Below are 21,091 nucleotides of genomic sequence, written 5' to 3'. Positions count from 1 at the left end.
AACACTGTCCAAAAAAAGAAATGCTCATTCAGACACGTAGTTGGAACCGCAACAGCATAATGAAGATTAAGAATAGCACCAGAAAGTTTGAAAATTTTCCAGAAAGGTGGAATGAAGCTCAAAATTGAGAAGTAATTCCATAAATGGATAATTATAGAAAGTAAATGGCTGCTAGAGCAATACATTTTACTTACAGTACATATCTCATATAACTAATTTTACAGCATCACAATTACACTCGCTGGAAAATTTTGAAGCAATTAGCTTTTGAATCAAACATCAGGACCTCTGTATTTGTTGTAGCCTAGAAATCGATAGATCTCCACCACCAAATCCATCCATTACCGCTTTAGCTCCAGGAAACTCAGCTCTGGCGGTCGAACTTTTACACATCAACAAAAAGGATATTATTATTCAAAAAATATGTCCATCAACATTTATGCTAATATAACATTTAAACAGCACATTTAGAAAGTAAATTAGCTAACATGGAATTAAGTACTATTTGTTGTTATACTTGAGCAGAATACATCGGCAGCCCCTTTAACTTGTTTTCACTTTCCACTTTAACACTTATTCTTACGGTCGTTCCATTTAAACACTCCAACCAACCCTTTAGTGTGTCATCTAGACACAAAAAGCTGATATGACAAGGTGAATGTTTCTCACATTTTTCAAGCGCGTGAAATGGTCCAAAAAACAAACTCCTCATACTTATTGCCCGAAAATAAATAGTTTTTGCCAGAAAATTTTCCACTAAACTTCTCTTTTAAATTTTCAGTGTAGGATAAAAATACTATGTACACAAAGGAGTAATTCTAAGTTATGCCAAGCTTCTGTTTCAAGATCGAAGCTTCTGCTTTAATACATAGAATTTAATGATTATCTCGTTTTTAAGATCCAAGCTTCCATTTCAAGACTTACTCAAAAACAGTCATGACTAAAAGTAGCGTTCTGGCCGAAAAATTTAGAGTTCATATATGGACAAGAACTACTCAAATCGGTCCAACTATTCTTTCTCAAAAACTATATGGGGGGATTGTATTTGATGAGAAGAAGCATGTACAATATATGAACCCTGTCGAATTGGCGTGAAATTGGAACTGGCATTTTGTCGAACATCTTGTATGCTCAACTTGCCAAATTCTCCAATTTTCAAATTCGTTGCAGCTGAGTGAATCAAACCTGAAGAAGAGGGGTTAGAAACACTCGCTCAAGGTGCAGAAACTGTTTGGCATTGGTTTTGCTGCATTTGATTGGCTTGAACACCATTTTCGGCCAAATGGAGCTCGCCGGAGCTTGGAGCTTCATCGGAGTTGCCAATTTTGAAGTTGGAATGCTCCAAATTTTAGTGGGGAGATAGATTACAACCTAGGGAAGAACCTCCGGCGCTTTATGTCCAGCCAGGTAATGATCGTGCAATTCACTCACTTCTAAATTTATTTTATGTCCAAATTAAATTTTTTTTGTTTTGTTATATTTCAGATCTACCAATGTTGAATAACTGAATGTATAAATTGGAGGTTTGTGGAAGAATTTGTTTGATTATTAAAAGGAAAGATGAAAGAATGATGAAGAAGACGCCCACGTTTTTACTGGCAGAAGAAGTTTGGGTTGGGGGGTCGGGAAGATGATGGAGGGTTCTTTTTCTTTTAACTTTTTTCTTTTTTTAAAAGTTTCCTTTTGAAGTTAAATCCACGTGTCTTTTTCTTATTGGTTATTCTGGCGTGTGAATTACAAGCATCTATCCTGTTTGGCTGCCTAAAATTTTAGTGTCTGGATGACACATTAAAGGGTTGGTTGAAGTGTTTAAATGGAACGATCTTAAGAATAAATGTAAAAGTGGAAAGTGAAAACAAGTTAAAGGGGTTGCCGATGTAGTCCACTGTTTTTCTTAAGAGTCCTTTTATTCTGGTTAGAGACTTGTATGTTCGTGTTGGATAAGGGCAAAATTTAGAGAACCTCTATTACTAGGAACCCCTAATTTCCCTTAAAAGGAAATTATTTAGTACTGATATGAAATGAACCGATAAAGAGCATAATGGTTACATATGATTTATATAGCCGATTCCTACTTATTTAGGATAGAGGTAGTTAATTGATAATCGGCTTAATGTATGCATATTTTGATATATATCGCCTCACATTTTGCTCATGTCTCAACGATTTGAGATGGTTAATGTGATTATTTGTGCTAAAGTTTGGTATTTCTATATGTAGGGATCATTCGGATGCAATTTGGGACGAACGAGCGCGAATTGAAGCGAAATCGGGACAAAAAGGCAAAAAGTGAAATTTGAGGGCCACAGCGCTGGCTGTGGCGCAATTTACAGCAGCTAAAATATTTGAGCGCCAGGGCCAGCGCCCCACGCTGCCCTGGACGCTCAAAAACGTGAACATGTCCTATTTCGGCCGGGACTCGGTTATTTCGATCCCAAGATGCCCCCAACTCATATAAAAACCAACCTAAACCTATTTTAAAAAGGAGAGGACGTTTTGGAGAGAAAAACACAAGCACAGAGCCGCCGTGGAGGCCGAAATTCATCAAGTTCCATCTTTCTCTCACCAAACTTAGTAATTTTTATGTTTCTTTGTATGATTTGTTGTTTGGCTACCATGTCTATGTGGAGCTAAACTTCACGTTCTAGGGTTGTGGTTCTTTCATGACTTGTTATTCGGATATTGATTTTGCCTTCTTGATTTATCATATTGGTTTATTTATTCAATCTTGCGCTTAATTATTTAATTGCTTGATCACCAATTGAATACTATCTACGAATCTAGAATTGAACTCGAAAGTGGGAATTCTATATTGCATATAGGATTGAGTAGAGCAAGTTCTTGAACTCGGGCATCGGGGAACATATTCGTGGTTAGGATAGACATATACCTAATTGTCTTGCTTGGTTGATTTACAGGAATTATAAATGCGTTCTTGTTGATTCTAACTCCATAGACATATAGGCGTTAGGTTAGCTTGAATAGGCGAGTAAGAACTCGACAGATTCTTATGAGCAATATTAACCCTGTCAACCAATAAGCTAGATAAATTAGTCGGTCAATTCAATTTAAGAATACAATATGATTGTTAGATAGCCCATAACCCTAGATCGTTTTCATTACATTGATATCATAAAAAATCTGCTCTTTCTCTGTTCAAAGTTCATTATTTATATTTTTTTATTTAATTAGTTTAGAATAAAATATTTTTAGGTTTAATTCTTGTTTAGATAATTAGGATAGTCTAATTTAGTTAATAGTTAATCATAAGTCCTCGTGGGTTCGACATCCGACTTTTAGTCACTTTATTACTTGACGAACGCGTATACTTGCGTGTGCGTTTGGCCGCAACAAGTTTTTGGCGCCGTTGCCGGGGACTTAGAAATTAACTATTTTTCTACATTAGGCTTTTACTTTTATCTTTACAAGTTTTTTTTCCTTCTCTTTTTGTAAATATTTTATTTTTATAACTATTTGATTTTTCTCTTAGTGTGTTTCTAGTTCTTTCACCATGACATCTGGGGATGAAATATATGGAGGTAAGGTTATTGATGAAGACTCTTGATTGACGGAAGACTTATATGGCTCGTCATTTTGGGCTTGTCATGACCTGAACTCTTGGAAATCTGAATTTGAATATGGGAGTAAGGGTTGGTATTGGGACGAATATTCTCGATTAAGGGAATATGCGGAACGACGTTGTCTTCTGACAATGTTGGTGAATGATTGGTCTAAGGAGAGAAATGATCTTGCATATAAAATTGATAATTTTGGCTTGGCTTTACATAACTTGGATGCAAATTTGAATGCAAAGGTTGATACGTGTAATGGCCAACAATTTAATGATGAGTTGTGTGAAGCTGAAAAAAATCTTCTAGACCAAATTGAGGAGCTAAAACGAGAATACAAATCATTAGACCATGTTTTTCTTGAGGATGCCAATGTTGAGAAGAATGCTCTAAAGTCATATGAGGGAATAGATAACATTACTTTGGGAGACTTGAGTGTGTGTATATATGGGGATGTAAATAGTAGTACAATTCATGAGTTAGGGCGCATTAGACCTCATTCCAATCATAGCCGCAGACTGGATGCCATGTTAGGGGCTAAATTCATAAGTTCGAGGTGGAGACAAAAAGCGGTTCACGTCGTGCCGCTACATTAAATTAGGCACTTGTTGGGAGGCAACCCAACTTTACTGCTTTATTTATTTTTGTTTATTTTATTATTTTTGTAGTGTTGTTTTGTTTTGTAGGATTATGAGCATAGGAAGAAAAGTCACTGGACGCGTGCAAAAGCAAGCCAGATAGTTGGAACTAGTGTGAGGTACCCGCACAAAGGACCATCCATGGGAGAAGTCTGAGTACCCCGTAAGCTGCTATTGCTTCGGCCTTTGGTCTTTCAGGGAGTTTCTTGTCCACCCTTGTTATTTTTACTTTATTTGTGCATTGAGGACACTATGCTCTTTTAAGTGGGGGGTGAAAGATTCTCTATTCTTTCTATAGTATTATATTAGTATATTGTTAGTTTCTTATCTTTTTATTGTTAGCTAGCTTCTTATTTTTAATAGCATAGTTAGTAGAATTAATGGTGTAGTATAGTAGTAGTAGTAGTAATTAAAAAAAAGATTAAAAAAAAAACAAAAAAAAATTGAGAAAAAATTAAAATTTTGTTTTTGGACTTTTCCCAACGATGGATCTGTTGGACAATTTTCTTGAGGGATTAAAGTCCGATTAAAAATACCAAAAAGATTTCCTTTTATTTTTTTTAGGTAGTTAGGTAGTATCCCTTGGTTTTTCTTTTGACACCGGTTCTTTTCCAAGGATGTAGCTCGAACCGAAAAATTTAGTTTAGTTTTTTTTTAGGAGTAGGATAAGGGAGAAAACTGAGATTGCTCTGAGGTACCTGTTGACATGTTTGGTGTTGGCAAGTTAAGTTAGGGCATGCGCTCTGTCTTCCTGCATATATGATTTGAATTGTAATGCCCAAGTAAATTAAGTAGTCTACTCTTTGACGACTTTTTCTCAGTTAATTGACTTGTATGCCACCTAGTGCATTGTTGCTTAAAAATTCTCAACTTGATATGCTTGCTTGACTTGAGAGTCACACATAACCGTCTTGAATGAGTCAAGTGCCATGTGTGTGTAAGGATCGTTGATATTATGTGCTATCCTGTGTAGTCTAGAACTTGCCCCGTGTGTTAATCAACACGAAATTATTAAGTTGTGCTAGTCTAGGAGATGACATAGGCGTTTCTTGCTTGACCATAAAGGTGTTTGTCACTGACAAATAGAATTTTTCCATTGCTATCCCCTTTGAACCTATAGACCGTTTCCTTGGCACCCATATTACAAGCCGTACTACTACTTTGTTCTTAATGTGAGATTGTTGAACCTTTACCTCCTAAGGCACTTAGTCGCTATAAGAAGTAAGGTGAGAGATTGGGAAGTGGCTTTCGAGTGGAACCAGGGAAGGGCCCTTAAGGTGCACTAAAATTGTGAATAAATGTCACTAGCTTATGAACTTCAATGTATGGAGTGTGTAAAAAAAAAAAAAAAAAGAGGAAATTTTTTGCAAGAAAGAGCAAACAAAAGTTCAAATAATGTAGAAAGACACACCTCCTAATCCTTGTCACTCGTGCTAGTGAAACCATAGAGGTGCTTGATGGAAAAGAGGGCTATGTTAGTTATGGTGTATGACAAGTGAATGGGTTGCGAAGCAATTGCGCTTGAATTGTGAGTGTAGTGTATTAAAGTGCTTAGGAGGGTTAGTAACTATTCCTAAATATATCCTACCTATCCCTTAGCCTACATTATAACCTTAAAGTCCTAATTGATCCTAGATTTAGCTAGCTTAGATTAGTAGAGATGTACACTGTTAGTTTACAACATGTATATAGTGTAGTATTGTCCCACATTGGTAGAAGAGTAGTATGTCCTTGTATAGTATAGCTATAAATAAGGACCTCTTGTATTGTATTGTTTATCTAATATCAATAACATATTTTCTCCCGTGCCTTCTCACATGGTATCAGAGCAATTGTGAGAGACTTATCGTTGTGCATAAATTCCAGCGATTCCGGGAAAGAGAAATCGCTGTGCATAAATTCCAGCGATTCCGGGAAAGAGAAATCAGTACTTTTTTAAGGCTGTTTTCTATCTGCTTCATTTCTGTCAGTGTTGTGCAAAATCCAACACTACCACAAGAGTCGTCACTGTCCGGCGACCAAACCCCAGTAAAAAACTCCGGCAGCAGCCTCCTCACGCGTCTCCACGCACCACCAGAAGCTCACGCACGTGAGCTTACACGCCGGCGCGTACGACCACTTCCGGCCATTTTTTGAAAATCTTCCTTCAGAACAGTTGGGTTGCCTGGTAATTCCGATCCTACCCCCACTGTTTTCATTTCATTCCGACAACTTTGAATTTTTTCCGGCAGCTACAGTACTATTCCGACAACTACAGTAGATTCCGGCAGCTACAGTATTTCAGTATTATGTTTCTGTGTTTCCGTACACTGTTTCTGTGGATTACAGTTGATTCTTTCTCCTATTTGGTAATAATTTGCAACAGTCTTTGGGATTTGATGCTTTTGGGTCTAGAAACATGAGTTCTGGAAGCTCTAGTGCTATTATTATCTCGTAACCTTTAATGGGAGGTTCAAACTACTTAGCTTGGGCTTCATCTGTCGAGTTATGGTGTAGAGGTCAAGGTGTTCAAGATCATCTAATCAAACAGTCTAGCGATGGAGATGAAAAGGCAATAGCACTTTGGGCAAAAATCGATGCTCAGTTATGTAGCATCTTGTGGCGATCTATTGATTCCAAGTTGATGCCCTTGTTTCGTCCATTCCAGACATGTTATTTGGTTTGGGCAAAGGCACGCACCTTATACACTAATGACATATCTCGCTTCTATGATGTGATATCACGGATGACAAACTTAAAGAAGCAGGAATTGGATATGTCTACTTACTTGGGTCAAGTACAGGCAGTCATGGAGGAATTTGAGAAGTTGATGCCAGTTTCTGCTAGTGTGGAAAAACAACAAGAGCAGCGACAGAAGATGTTTCTCGATCTTACCCTCGCTGGACTTCCTAATGATCTTGATTCAGTACGCGACCAGATTTTGGCTAGTCCGTCTGTCCCGACAGTTGATAAATTATTCTCTCGATTACTCCGCCGTGCTGCAGCACCAAGTCCACCAGTGATCTCATCACAGATACTTGATTCCTCTGTTCTTGCATCCCAGACAATGGATGTTCGGGCATCTCAAACTATGGAGCATAGACGAGGAGGAGGTCGTTTTGGAAGATCTAGACCCAAGTGTTCTTATTGTCACAAACTTGGACACACTCGTGAAATGTGCTATTCCTTACATGGTCGTCCACCCAAAAATGCTTACATTGCTCAGACTGAGACTCCAGGTAACCAAGGATTTTCTTTATCTAAAGAAGAATATAATGAGCTCCTTCAGTATCGAGCAAGTAAGCAGACATCTCCACAAGTAGCCTCAGTTGCTCAGACTGATACTTCTGTTTCTGGTAATTCTTTTGCTTGTGTTTCCCAGTCTAGCACTCTTGGCCCATGGGTCATGGACTCCGACGCTTCTGATCACATCTCTGGTAATATATCACTTTTGTCAAATATTGTATATTCACAGTCTCTTCCCACTGTTACTTTAGCCAATGGATGTCAAACTAAGGCAAAAGGAGTTGGACAAGCTAATCCATTGTCTTCTATCACCCTAGATTCCGTTCGTTATGTCCCTGGCTGTCCTTTTAGTCTTGCATCTGTTAGTCGTTTGACTCGTGCCCTCCATTGTGGTATATATTTTATTGACGATTCTTTTATTATGCAGGACCGCAGTACGGGACAGACAATTGGTACAGGACGTGAATTAGAAGGCCTTTACTACCTTAACTCACTCAGTCCTTCCACAACATGTCTAGTTACAGATCCTCCAGATCTAATCCACAGACGTTTAGGACATCCGAGTTTATCCAAACTTCAGAAGATGGTGCCTAGTTTATCTAGTTTGTCTACATTAGATTGTGAGTCATGTCGACTTGGGAAACATACCCGAGCCTCTTTTTCGCGTAGTGTTGAGAGTCATGCAGAGTCTGTCTTCTCCTTAGTTCATTCTGATATATGGGGTCCTAGTAGAGTCAGTTCATCCTTGGGATTTCGTTATTTTGTCAGTTTCATTGATGATTATTCAAGATGTTCTTGGCTTTTCTTAATGAAAGATCGTTCTGAGTTATTTTCTATATTCCAGAGTTTCTGTGCTGAAATCAAAAACCAATTTGGTGTTTCTATTCGCATTTTTCGCAGTGATAATGCCTTAGAATATTTATCTTCTCAATTTCAGCAGTTTATGACTTCTCAAGGAATTATTCATCAGACATCTTGTCCTTATACCCCTCAGCAAAATGGGGTTGCTGAGAGAAAGAATAGGCACCTTATTGAGACTGCTCGCACACTTCTAATTGAATCTCGTGTTCCGTTGCGTTTTTGGGGCGATGCAGTTCTCACAGCTTGTTATTTGATTAATCGGATGCCTTCATCTCCCATCAAGAATCAGATTCCGCATTCAGTATTGTTTCCCCAGTCACCCTTATACTCTCTTCCACCTCGTGTTTTTGGGAGCACGTGTTTTGTTCATAACTTAGCCCCTGGGAAAGATAAGTTAGCTCCTCGTGCTCTCAAGTGTGTCTTCCTTGGTTATTCTCGTGTTCAGAAGGGATATCGTTGTTATTCTCCAGATCTTCGTAGGTACCTTATGTCAGCTGACGTCACATTTTTTGAGTCTAAACCTTTCTTTACCTCTGCTGACCACCATGATATATCTGAGGTCTTACCTATACCGACCTTTGAGGAGTTTACTATAGCTCCTCCTCCACCTTCGACCACAGAGGTTTCATCCATACCAACCATTGAGGAGTCTAGTGTTGTTCCCCCTAGTTCCCCAGCCACAGGAACACCACTCTTGACTTATCATCGTCGTTTGCGTCTTCCATCAGGCCCAATTGGTTCTCGTCCTGCACCTGACCCTGCTCCTGCTGCGGACCCTGCTCCTAGTACACCGATTGCACTTCGGAAAGGTATACGGACCACACTTAACCCTAATCCTCATTATGTCGGTTTGAGCTATCATCGTCTGTCATCTCCCCATTATGCTTTTATATCTTTTTTGTCCTTGGTTTCCATCCCTAAGTCTACAGGTGAAGCGTTGTCTCATCCAGGATGGCGACAGGCTATGAATGACGAGATGTCTGCTTTACATACAAGTGGTACTTGGGAGCTTGTTCCTCTTCCCTCAGGTAAATCTACTGTTGGTTGTCGTTGGGTTTATGCAGTCAAAGTTGGTCCCGATGGACAGATTGATCGACTTAAGGCCCGTCTTGTTGCCAAAGGATATACTCAGATATTTGGGCTCGATTACAGTGATACCTTCTCTCCCGTGGCTAAAGTGGCTTTAGTCCGCCTTTCTCTATCCATGGCTGCGGTTCGTCATTGGCCCCTCTATCAGCTGGACATTAAAAATGCCTTTCTTCACGGTGATCTTGAGGATGAGGTTTATATGGAGCAACCACCTGGTTTTGTTGCTCAGGGGAGTCTCGTGGCCTTGTATGTCGCTTGCGTCGGTCACTTTATGGTCTAAAGCAGTCTCCTCGAGCCTGGTTTGGTAAGTTCAGCACGGTTATCCAGGAGTTTGGCATGATTCGTAGTGAAGCTGATCACTCTGTGTTTTATCAGCACTCTGCTTCAAGTCTCTGTATTTATCTGGTAGTCTATGTTGATGATATTGTTATTACTGGCAATGATCAGGATGGTATTACCAATCTGAAGCAGCATCTCTTCCATCACTTCCAAACTAAGGATCTAGGCAGATTGAAGTACTTTCTAGGTATTGAGGTTGCCCAGTCTAGCTCAGGTATTGTTATTTCTCAAAGAAAATATGCTTTAGACATTCTTGAGGAGACGGGGATGATAGGTTGCAGACCTGTTGACACTCCGATGGATCCGAATTCTAAACTTATGCCAGGACAGGGGGAGCCGCTTAGCGATCCTGCAAGCTATAGGCGGCTGGTTGGAAAATTAAATTATCTCACAGTAACTAGACCAGACATTTCTTATCCTGTGAGTGTTGTAAGTCAGTTTATGAATTCTCCCTGTGATAGTCATTGGGATGCAGTTGTCCGCATTATTCGATATATAAAATCGGCTCCAGACAAAGGGTTACTCTTTGAGGATCGAGGTCATGAGCAGATCATTGGATACTCAGATGCTGATTGGGCAGGATCACCTTCTGATAGACGTTCTACGTCTGGATATTGTGTTTTAGTAGGAGGAAATTTGGTGTCCTGGAAGAGCAAGAAACAAAATGTAGTTGCTCGGTCTAGTGCAGAAGCAGAATATCGAGCAATGGCTATGGCAACATGTGAGCTAGTCTGGACCAAACAATTGATCAAGGAGTTGAAATTTGGTGAAATCAGTCGGATGGAACTTGTGTGCGATAATCAAGCTGCCATTCATATTGCATCAAATCCGGTGTTCCATGAGAGAACTAAACACATTGAGATTGATTGTCACTTCGTCAGAGAAAAGATACTTTCAGGAGAGATTGCTACAAAGTTTGTGAGGTCGAATGATCAACTTGCAGATATTTTCACCAAGTCTCTCACTGGTCCTCGTATTGGTTATATATGTAACAAGCTCGGTACATATGATTTATATGCACCTGCTTGAGGGGGAGTGTTAGTTTACAGCATGTATATAGTGTAGTATTGTCCCACATTGGTAGAAGAGTAGTATGTCCTTGTATAGTATAGCTATAAATAAGGACCTCTTGTATTGTAATGTTTATCTAATATCAATAACATATTTTCTCCCGTGCCTTCTCACATACACTACGGGCAAGCTTATGGTACGATCACGGGATGCTCATGAATTCTTTGTGAGAGTGACTGAATGTTGTTCAATTGTGTGATGTCCTTAATTTATGTTAAATGACATATTTAAATTTGTGGACTACTTTGATATTCACTCTTTTGCTTGTGGTGAGGGCACTTGATTTCATGACGGATTGGTGATATTGTACACTTTCTTGTGTTGGGTGAGTGCGTGTGTTGAGGATGCTTAGTGGTAACGAGTCATCTCTTGAGGTAAGGTGGTTGTGGAGAGGTTGCTTGAGTTGATTGAGTTGGTTGAAAAATATTGAGTATACTTGGGCTATTTAAAAACGGGAAGAATGTGCAATTTGTGTGTTCATGCTTAATTGCTGACATCGATCATAGTCAAAAGGTAGGGTGTTTGATTGAGTTAATTGCGAGGTCCTCTTTCATAGTGCTAAGTACGTTTTGCGGGTGCTAATATAGTTCCATTACTCGAGGACGAGCAAGAGACTAAGTGTGGGGTGTTGATAATCGGCTTAATGTATGCATATTTTGATATATATCGCCTCACATTTTGCTCATGTCTCAACAATTTGAGATGGTTAATATGATTATTTGTGCTAAAGTTTGGTATTTCTATGTGTAGGGATCATTCGGATGCAATTTGGGACGAGCGGGCGCGAATTGAAGCGAAATCGGGACAAAAAGTGAAATTTGAGGGCCACAGCCAGCGTGGGGCGCTGGCTGTGGCGCAATTTACAGCAGCTAAAATATTTGAGCGCCAAGGCCAGCGCCCCACGCTGCCCTGGACGCTCAAAAACGTGAACATGTCCTATTTCGACCGGGACTCGGTTATTTCGATGCCAAGATGCCCCCAACTCATATAAAAACCAACCTAAACCTATTTTAAAAAGGAGAGGACGTTTTGGAGAGAAAAACACAAGCACAGAGCCGCCGTGGAGGCCGAAATTCATCAAGTTCCATCTTTCTCTCACCAAACTTAGTAATTTTTATGTTTCTTTGTATGATTTGTTGTTTGGCTACCATGTCTATGTGGAGCTAAACTTCACGTTCTAGGGTTGTGGTTCTTTCATGACTATTGTTATTCGGATATTGATTTTGCCTTCTTGATTTATCATATTGGTTTATTTATTCAATCTTGCGCTTAATTATTTAATTGCTTGATCACCAATTGAATACTATCTACGAATCTAGAATTGAACTCGAAAGTGGGAATTCTATATTGCATATAGGATTGAGTAGAGCAAGTTCTTGAACTCGGGCATCGGGGAACGGATTCGTGGTTAGGATAGACATATACCTAATTGTCTTGCTTGGTTGATTTACAGGAATTATAAATGCGTTCTTGTTGATTCTAAATCCATAGACATATAGGCGTTAGGTTAGCTTGAATAGGCGAGTAAGAACTCGACAGATTCTTATGAGCAATATTAACCCTGTCAACCAATAAGCTAGATAAATTAGTCGGTCAATTCAATTTAAGAATACAATATGATTGTTAGATAGCCCATAACCCTAGATCGTTTTCATTACATTGATATCATAAAAAATCTGCTCTTTCTCTGTTCAAAGTTCATTTTTTATATTTTTTTATTTAATTAGTTTAGAATAAAATATTTTTAGGTTTAATTCTTGTTTAGATAATTAGGATAGTCTAATTTAGTTAATAGTTAATCATAAGTCCTCGTGGGTTCGACATCCGACTTTTAGTCACTTTATTACTTGACGACCGCGTATACTTGCGTGTGCGTTTGGCCGCAACATTAATTGATTGATATATGCCTACCGCTAAAGATAGAGAACGTATTTCTACTGCATTCAAGATTTTGGTAATTAAATTTGTGATTGAAAAATCTACCTGCTCCGGACCACAACGCAAGGCATGCCAATTCGCTCTGCTCCAGCAACCCCAGATTGACTTCCGGCAACAAGCACGCAATAATCCACAGGTACATTGGCATATTCTGCCCCTGCCCGTAATGCAGCCACAACATTCTTCATTCTACATTAGACGAAGATAAAGTATTAGACTTGACCACATTTACCAGCCACTAAATAACCAAACTGGTGCAGACTTGCTGTGTGCCAAATTGCACTACGCACTCAATACAAATATGCATGAATTTGCAGATTTCCCCAAATGTTTCTGAATATTCTGGCTTGAACTACAAATAGCTCCAAACTCGAGCTATATGATCCAGTATGTTGCATGGACTCTTATTTTTCCTTTGATATACAGTTGTCCAAACTCCAACAGGTACGATATTGGTATATGGCTATTTCACTACAGATTCTTTTTTTTTTTTTGGATAATCGTGGTGTCCAGATCAGCTTACGCGGGATACCTGCTACCTCCCACCAGCAAAAGGTAGCGGGTAAGCAAATGATAATAATATTTAGTTGTTGCATTCAATTCCGTGTAACCCTAATGATTCAGCAGTTGTTCTTATGATTTAAAGATGCTCTTTAACAAATAGAAAGATCACCTACTAGTTTGGCCAATGTGATTTCGAAACCAACGATTTGGCATGATCCTTCAGAATACACTGTAAAAACTTGCATAAAACTGATCTTACATCTATCAGATAAAAACCTTCAGCCAATATTTGTATCTTAGTGGGGTCTGGGGAGGGTAGTGTGTACGCAGACCTTACCCTACCCTGGGGTAGAGAGGCTGTTTCCGATAGACCCTCGGCTCCCTCCCTCCAAGAACTCCCCACCTTGCTCTTGGGGTGACTCGAACACACAACCTCTTGGTTGGAAGTGGAGGGTGCTTACCACTAGAGCAACCCACTCTTGTTACAACTGATCTTACATCTATCAGATAAAAACCTTCAGCTAATATTTGTATCTTAGTCCAGTAACAAGGTCTGTAATAGCACATATGAGATCAGTAAGAAGCACATGTTTACTACGATCTACCAGAAAAAAAGGAGTTCTCTTTGCACCAGATATCTTTTTTCCTGACAACTCGGATAAAATGAGTTAATTCATAGAAAATAATTTCTTTTCTCCCTTTGGCATATCTCAAACTACCAACTAGATACATGAAATCTCCAGCTCCAAAGCATGTTGGAAAAAGCATATTGGCGCCCTCCATCAAGCATCTTCAATTTTTTTTTTTTAAATTGTTGATAAGATCCCAACTATGTCAAGATTGAAGTGTAGTTGATTTATTGATTTTTGATAAGTTCCGTCAAGCATCTTCATCCAGGTAATATGATGTCATACGGTGTAAAATTGAAGATGTATCCATCAAAACAACCCAAAAAAGAAAAACCAACAATGAAGAGAATGATAGGACTAACTCTTCACTTGAAGTTGTATCAATGTCGACACTCAACTTTAGCATGGAAGCAACCTCCTTAGCAATTCTTTGCTCCTCTGCAGAAACTGGACCAAAACAATATAGAGGTATGCATTTTCTTATAGTGAGATATGGTAAAAGAGAAACAACCAGCTTATGCAATGAAATTTTACCAGATTGTCGATGCAATTTACCTGCTTTTCTTGCTTCTTTAGCCAGTTGCTCACCTAGGTCAGACGCCACTCCTTCACCAAATACAAGTTGGCCATAGAAACTTTGCTTTACCTCCTCCATTCCAAGTATTTTTATCCTTGCCATTTTATCATTTCCAAGCTTCTCAATGATGGATCTGTAGCGAATCAACCAACTGGTTACTCTTTCATTAATTGTTAGAAAGCATGCAGTAGAACACTGTTATGGAATTACTACACATGCCAACTACAGTCATTTCAATTATCTGTTACAAAACTAGCTTCACCTAGGAAAAGGTCAGATGCTAAGGTGACAGCACTTCTCAAGTTATTCCTAGTGTCTGCCAGAGGTTAGAAGTCTTTAGCAACAAATGATTCAAACGTCATTCATCTTCTACCATTCAGACGAATGCTAAATCAGTTGCATTTTCAAAAATTTACTTATTTTCCTTCTCGCTTCCCTGCCATATTTTTTAATTATTCAATGAACTAAATTCAGTTTATGCACAAAGAACATGCTATAGGTTGTTTCTTTATTGCATTCACCCAAAATTCTCTAAAGCTAATTGCTGATATTAGAGGTGTTAGCCTAAAGAAGATTAGTAAGCATAGTAGCATACTAAGAACTGACTAAATATTGAAAACTAACGCATGTTCAACAACCCAACACTTATATGATTTTGCTACTTATTTTGGAGACTTAATTATTTTCTAATATTTCATAAATTACATAAAAAAATATTTTCCGATAACCAACATTATGTAAAATTGTTTAATTTCTATAACACATTCAAGCAACAAAGTCCATAATAAGACCACATAGTTGTTATCTATAAAATTTTATCATCCAGATTCAAGAATGGAAAATTTTCTTTTGGGAAATGGTCCAAATATACCCCTTACGTTTGCGATTTGTCTTACATTTTCCCTCTGTTCACCTATCCGTACATGAAAGCCCCCGCAATATTTTTTGTCTCAAATATGCCCCTATGACTAACGATTTTCCATCGTGGAAACTTGGTCTGATTTGGCTAATACAATGGAAGCCACATAGCGGTATTATTTGGACATTTTTCTATTGCTCGGGAGTATATTTGGACTTTCTGTTGTTCAGGGGCATGCTTAAAATTACATAAGAGGGTATATAACTATATATAAACCTATTTGATACTTTAGGGATAAAACTGGATCTTTTGTCTGTCCGTATGGCTTCATCGTGACAAATGTCAGAGCCAAACTGGACAAACGTTAGTTGGAGGAGCATATTTGAGATAAAAGATAACAGTGAGAGCTTTCATGGAACGATAGTCAAGCGAAGGGCAAATGTATGACAAATTGGATACTTGGGGGTAAATATGAACATTTTCTCCCTTTTTTGTTTTAAAGGTTGTATCAGCGCCAACTTGCGAGCACCTCGACTATTCCACTGGGTATCTGCTACTTCCCACTAGCACATGTACCGGGTAGCTGTGTCCACCAAGTTTAGCCAAATGGGAAGAATCACCTAGTGTTTTTTTGTCTAGCTGGGATTTGAACCTTGGTCTCCCATTGTTTTCATCCACTAGGGGTGACTACTAGGCCACACCCTTGGGTTCTTCAAGGGAAGGAAATTTGACACTGGCAGCTTCGGAAATCCAACAATCTTAAGTGTTCAGCAAGAGCAATTTCAGTCTTTAGATGTTAGACTTCACTTTTTCAGTTTGATTCAGTCATACCTCACTTAGAGCTATGTAAAAGAACTTAGTGTTAAAATAAAACTTACAGATTCATATTTGAAATGCAAAACTGAGTTGTAATTAGCAGTAAACCTGGCTGATTTTTCCCCACATTTACAGTATGATGTCAGCATCACTACTGGGACACCTTTTTCATAAGCTTCAACAATAAATCTGCAAATTAATAGGAGAATTATTACAAGAAATATAACAAAATAAAGGAAGATCAACCTAATAAATTATAAAAATAGACCATGGCATAAAACCAACATTTACACTGGTAATCGAGGAGGTAAGCTAGATAGCTATCCTGATAACATAACGCTAAATATTCTTACCTATAACTCCTCCTTTGAAAAGTAAACTCTTATGGCATTTGAAAATGATACAACTAAATCTATGAATCAGTAATGTGATAAACTTTATTTTACTCATGAACTACATCATATTGAGGAATCGTCGAATGCATTGGCTTACAACCAGATACATACGAGGCAAGAGACACATGCTTGTATATACTAAATATCTTCTGATTTCTTAAGTTCACAATTGTTATAAATTTAATAACTGTAGATGGATTGAAACCACTTCCAATAATTCAAATGATGCTACACTCATTTTTAAATAAACTCCGTGTCCATTAAATATATGAATGGAAAAAATAAATAAAAACAGTATCTTGCATAAAGGTGGATGACTATATCTGTATATGGCATTCCTAACATTCCTAGGACATGATAAGGATGCTTAGCTAATATACCAGCATAGCTTATGGCAAATACTGTTGACCTTTGGAAATTTAAAAGCTAGCTAACAAAGATAAGAAAAGAGAAAACACATGTACACCTTAATCATGCAGTTGAAGAATTAGATACTCTTAACAGAGGCTCCAAATTCCAAAGTTTATTGAATGAGAAATGGAAAAGATGAAGGTCAAAGAATTGGTATGAGAGCTGCTTTGTCTACAGATATGGGGCTGTTCGTGGTACACATAGTATACTTGTCAGGAAAGGAGGAGGGCCCTAGGAATAACCTACTATGAGAAGGCTACAAAAAGCACCAACGGAGCAACACATAATTGCAATAATATCAAAAACTTATGACAAATTCCTAGAAATTAACTCACAGATCTCCGCAATTAATCGAAAGAATAACTGAGTATTTGCAAGATGCATGCCACGACTCCATTCTGATACAGACTACCACCAAACATTGAGGACAGCAACTTGGAATTTTAAGATGAGTTGGACACCAACTCAAATTGGAAAACATTAAATAACCTACGCTTTTGAGTGAGTTCTCTCTATCAGTTTCTGAAAATAAAAGGAGAAATAGCCTCAATTTTTAATGAAAAAAAACTTAAAACCTGACAGCAATATTAAAATCAACACATAAATCTTTAAACAAAATATGGAAACATGATTCAGAGCTTCAACCGCGTGGACGGAAATCTTTCTCATTTTTTTTACACTTACCACGCACAGCATTACCCAAAAACTGCTTATAGAAAAGAATGGAATAACCATAAGAAACCTCACTCTGATATAAGGTAAAAGGAGAAATCATCAGCATGCCTCATAAATCACTGAACTTCAGACTAAGATATTCTTTTTTGATAGGTATCCAGAATATTACTTCATCATGTAATAGAAGATCGTCTGAGGAGAATACATGTAACACATGGACAAATGACTTTTGGCAAGAAAGACTACTCACTCTTCAACACCAGGTCTTAAAGGTAAAGATTTTGACAAGACCAGTTCATCCAATGCAATTTTCTGCAAGCAATGAACCCATTGTTCAGATTATCAATTCAACGAAGATCAAGTGAGCAATATTATGTTAAGTTAAAAAATATCAAAGTTCCAATAAAGTAAAAAATAAAGGAGCTGGAAAACAACAGCTATCACACTGGATATAACAGTTAGTACAAGTGAGAAAACACAATAGCAAATTGATTTGAGTAAAAGCGGAAACTATTAAACCACTGCAAAAGAAAACAAAAGAAAGGCACAGGAAACAAGAACTATCAGATTGGATATAACAGTCCGTATATATACATGAAAACAAAAATGCAATTTGATTTTAGTCAATGGAGCAGAGCTAAGCGTGTCAACAGCTCTATGAAATTACCTTATCCGGAATGTTATTTTGGGTTCTTATTCCGATAATAGGCCTACTGTCTTGTGTTTGACTTACATTCACTTTGAAGCTCTATGTTAGCCCGTTATAACTAGAGATGTGGGGCAGGAGCTGCAGGACTAGAGTTTGCAGATAACATGTTGGCAGCTGTGTATTACTACTGATATTCTAAATATATCTAACAAGGGGCACGAGATTTTATCACCATATGTTAAAAAGCCTATTAAACTTTACTTTTGAATGCATACCTTTTCACGCAGAACACTTTTCATAAATGTCTCCTTCTCACTTGTGGGCAGTGATGTGGGCCAACCAATCTGAACAAAAAACAAGCTTATTCGAACTGGAAGGGAGGGGGGGGGGGGCTTGAAAGGCTTTTTAGAATTTATACAAGAACACATCTATGAACTTTTCCATGTGAGCTTACTCTGTTAAAAAACAAGACCAACATCCTTTCTTCATCACCCATGCTCTTCCTGGAGAAAGCAAGTACCATATGTTTATGTCAATGCTCATTTAGTCAGAAGGGCAATCTAAGATATCGTGGACTGAGATCAAATATGAAACTAAGAAGGTTACAAATTCCGGAAAAGTTAGAATTTATTTAAGAGAAAAAATCAACTATGTAATAATACTCTTATTCAGAAATGATATATGCATGCCTCAGCTAAATCACGAAATCACCTGGATAACACACCTTACAAGATCCTGATAAACTGGCTGGCTCCAATTTGCACAGTCCAATCCAAGCTTCCGGAATGCTGACATTAGTAGAAGGAAAAAGACCTTTGGATTATCCAAGGTAGACTTGTTTTTATTTGTTATACATTAGCTTGTGCACTATACTGGTGCATTCAGTCATTAAGATTGACTTTCTTAATCATCAAGGAATAAAGATCATATCAGGAAAAACTTTCCCCTTAAGACATCTAGAATTTATTTGATAAAATAACAAGGAAATCTTCCCAACCTGCATTGAAGGCTTGACAGTTGCCCAAGCGATACACATCCATTAAAACCCTAAACAAATAAAAGTTGTCAAGGAAAGAAAGTAAACGGAAATAGTTACCAGTAGAAGATGAAAAGCAGAAAATGTTGCTGAAAATAAAATACGAAGAAATAAGCAGACAAAAACCTTGAACATAATACCTCTGGGATTTGGAAACTCTAAAACTGAACCTTTCTACAATTCTGGTTTTCACCCCTCCAATTTGCCATAATATTCTAGATAATTCTAGCTTCCAGATTAAACAAACCTTTGTGATTGGAAACTCTAAATGAACTTTCTCATAATGCAGTTTTTCTCATTCAATCGAGCTTACTTAAAACACAAAAGAATCCGCAACATACAAAAAACCAGTTCACGGACAATAAAAAGGACTAGCAAACTGTGGAATACAACAACTAAGCCTCAACCCCAAATAAGTTGCGTCGGCTATATGAATCCTCATATAGCCGAGGGTTCATCACTGCTGCTCTTCCTTTTATCTATCTTAAGCCGAGGGTCTTCCGAAAACAACCTCTCTGCCTTCTTGATGGTAGGGGTAAGGTCTGCGTACATACTACCCTCCCCAGAACCCACTTGTGTGATTACACAGGGTATGTTGTTGATGTTGTTGTTGGCAATATGAATCCTCACATACTATGTTCCCATGTAAAAAAAAATGATCTGTGAGGATTCATCATGAATTAGCTAGTTTTAAGTTGGCTGGTTGTCAACCTACCACAACCCCCCTCCTTTCTTCGGATGTGGGATCGGCAATGTAAGCAAGCTCACACTGGAATACAATAGTGAAATGCGTGCAAAGTCGTAGAAAGCTCACATTGGAATACAATTGTAGAAAGCTCACACATATTCACTCCTATGCTTAGTTCCTATCTCCTATGTGGTTCTACCAAAGTCAAGAACCGCAAAAATTTGATGATAAACCTCAAAATAGATCATATAAACCCTCCAGATTCAGCATAATTTCAATAAAATATTTGTTGGATTCGTTTTTTGTTTTTCCTTGGGGGAGGGATTTGAGCATATTTTTCATTTCAGCCAATTTATCTAATTCAGATAATTATGCCAGGACATAAAATAATCAGGCATATTTGATGGAAAACTTAACTACCCAGTTCAGCTTTTCCAAACACTCAGTCTGTCCCTTAACTCATTCTTTTTCTTCTCACAATTGACTTCCAAATTTCAAAGTTTCAACTTTTGTTCACAATTAAATTTCAGAACTTCACACGACAGACAAACAAAATGACAGTAATTACTTTAATTTACATAAAGAATGTGTACCCTTCAACTTCAAGGAGAAGAGCGAGTTGCTGAGGTGGTGTATCTTGGGTACTGCTGGAGAATGAGCTTGACGAATTGACAAAACACCCATCACTGTACAACTTGCCAATGCTAGAAGTAGTGCTCAGGTAGTTTTTTGGAGGCAAAAAGGAGAGGGATTTTCTTGGAATGTTGTACAGTTTGGAAGAGTTGTTGGTGCTGAAACGGAAAATGTTGAGAATGGGACGTGAAGCTGTTTCCATAGCCACATTCACCATTACACTACACTGGGATCGCATGTGCAAAGTTTTCTAATAAATCGGCCCAACAGTCCAACTAGATTTTTCTTTCCTTCACTTTCTTTTATCTTTTTCTTTTTTTAAGAAACTACAGAAATAGCTACAAATAGAAAATATATATCAACTATTAGCCGTTAAGTTATGCTAAAAAAAATAATTATAAAAGTTATGAATGATATATAACATTCAAAAGACCCAGGCAAAAGATAATTTTGATACAATTGGTGAATAACAAAAAGAGAATAAAAGCA

General features: G+C 37.9%; 1 protein-coding gene across 2 annotated transcripts; it reads right to left on the bottom strand.

The window, feature by feature from the left end:
- Positions 1–86: 86 nt before the first annotated feature.
- Positions 87–20,884, bottom strand: LOC107770682 (CBBY-like protein). 2 transcript variants are annotated; one of them, XM_075235101.1, is made up of 11 exons: positions 20,563–20,884; positions 19,243–19,292; positions 18,970–19,033; positions 18,700–18,748; positions 18,521–18,589; positions 17,847–17,908; positions 16,224–16,304; positions 14,419–14,573; positions 14,262–14,310; positions 12,776–12,919; positions 87–382 (listed from the first exon to the last, which is right to left on the bottom strand). In XM_075235101.1, exons 1-11 carry the CDS (start codon positions 20,838–20,840, stop codon positions 280–282), a joined length of 1,104 nt encoding a protein of 367 aa, XP_075091202.1. In that variant the 5' UTR covers positions 20,841–20,884; the 3' UTR covers positions 87–279. The 2 variants fall into 2 exon arrangements, with proteins under 2 accessions (XP_075091202.1, XP_075091201.1); XM_075235100.1 differs by having other exon boundaries at positions 14,226–14,310; positions 20,563–20,882.
- Between the last annotated feature and the right edge of the window lie 207 nt (positions 20,885–21,091).

Source organism: Nicotiana tabacum, chromosome 17 (assembly GCF_000715075.1).
Source record: "Nicotiana tabacum cultivar K326 chromosome 17, ASM71507v2, whole genome shotgun sequence".
NCBI classification, from domain to species: Eukaryota; Viridiplantae; Streptophyta; class Magnoliopsida; order Solanales; family Solanaceae; genus Nicotiana; species Nicotiana tabacum.
The sequence above is the reverse complement of the archived record's forward strand: the minus strand, read 5'-3'. Positions and strand labels throughout refer to the sequence as shown.

Coding starts and splice junctions, on each gene's coding strand:
- LOC107770682 (XM_075235100.1), bottom strand. CDS start 20,840: ATGCGATCCCAGTGTAGTGTAATGGTGAATGTGGCTATGGAAACAGCT. Junction 17,909..18,520: donor AAAGTGTTCTGCGTGAAAAG/GTATGCATTCAA, acceptor CATTGCTTGCAG/AAAATTGCATTGGATGAACT. Junction 16,305..17,846: donor TTAAGACCTGGTGTTGAAGA/GTGAGTAGTCTT, acceptor ATTAATTTGCAG/ATTTATTGTTGAAGCTTATG.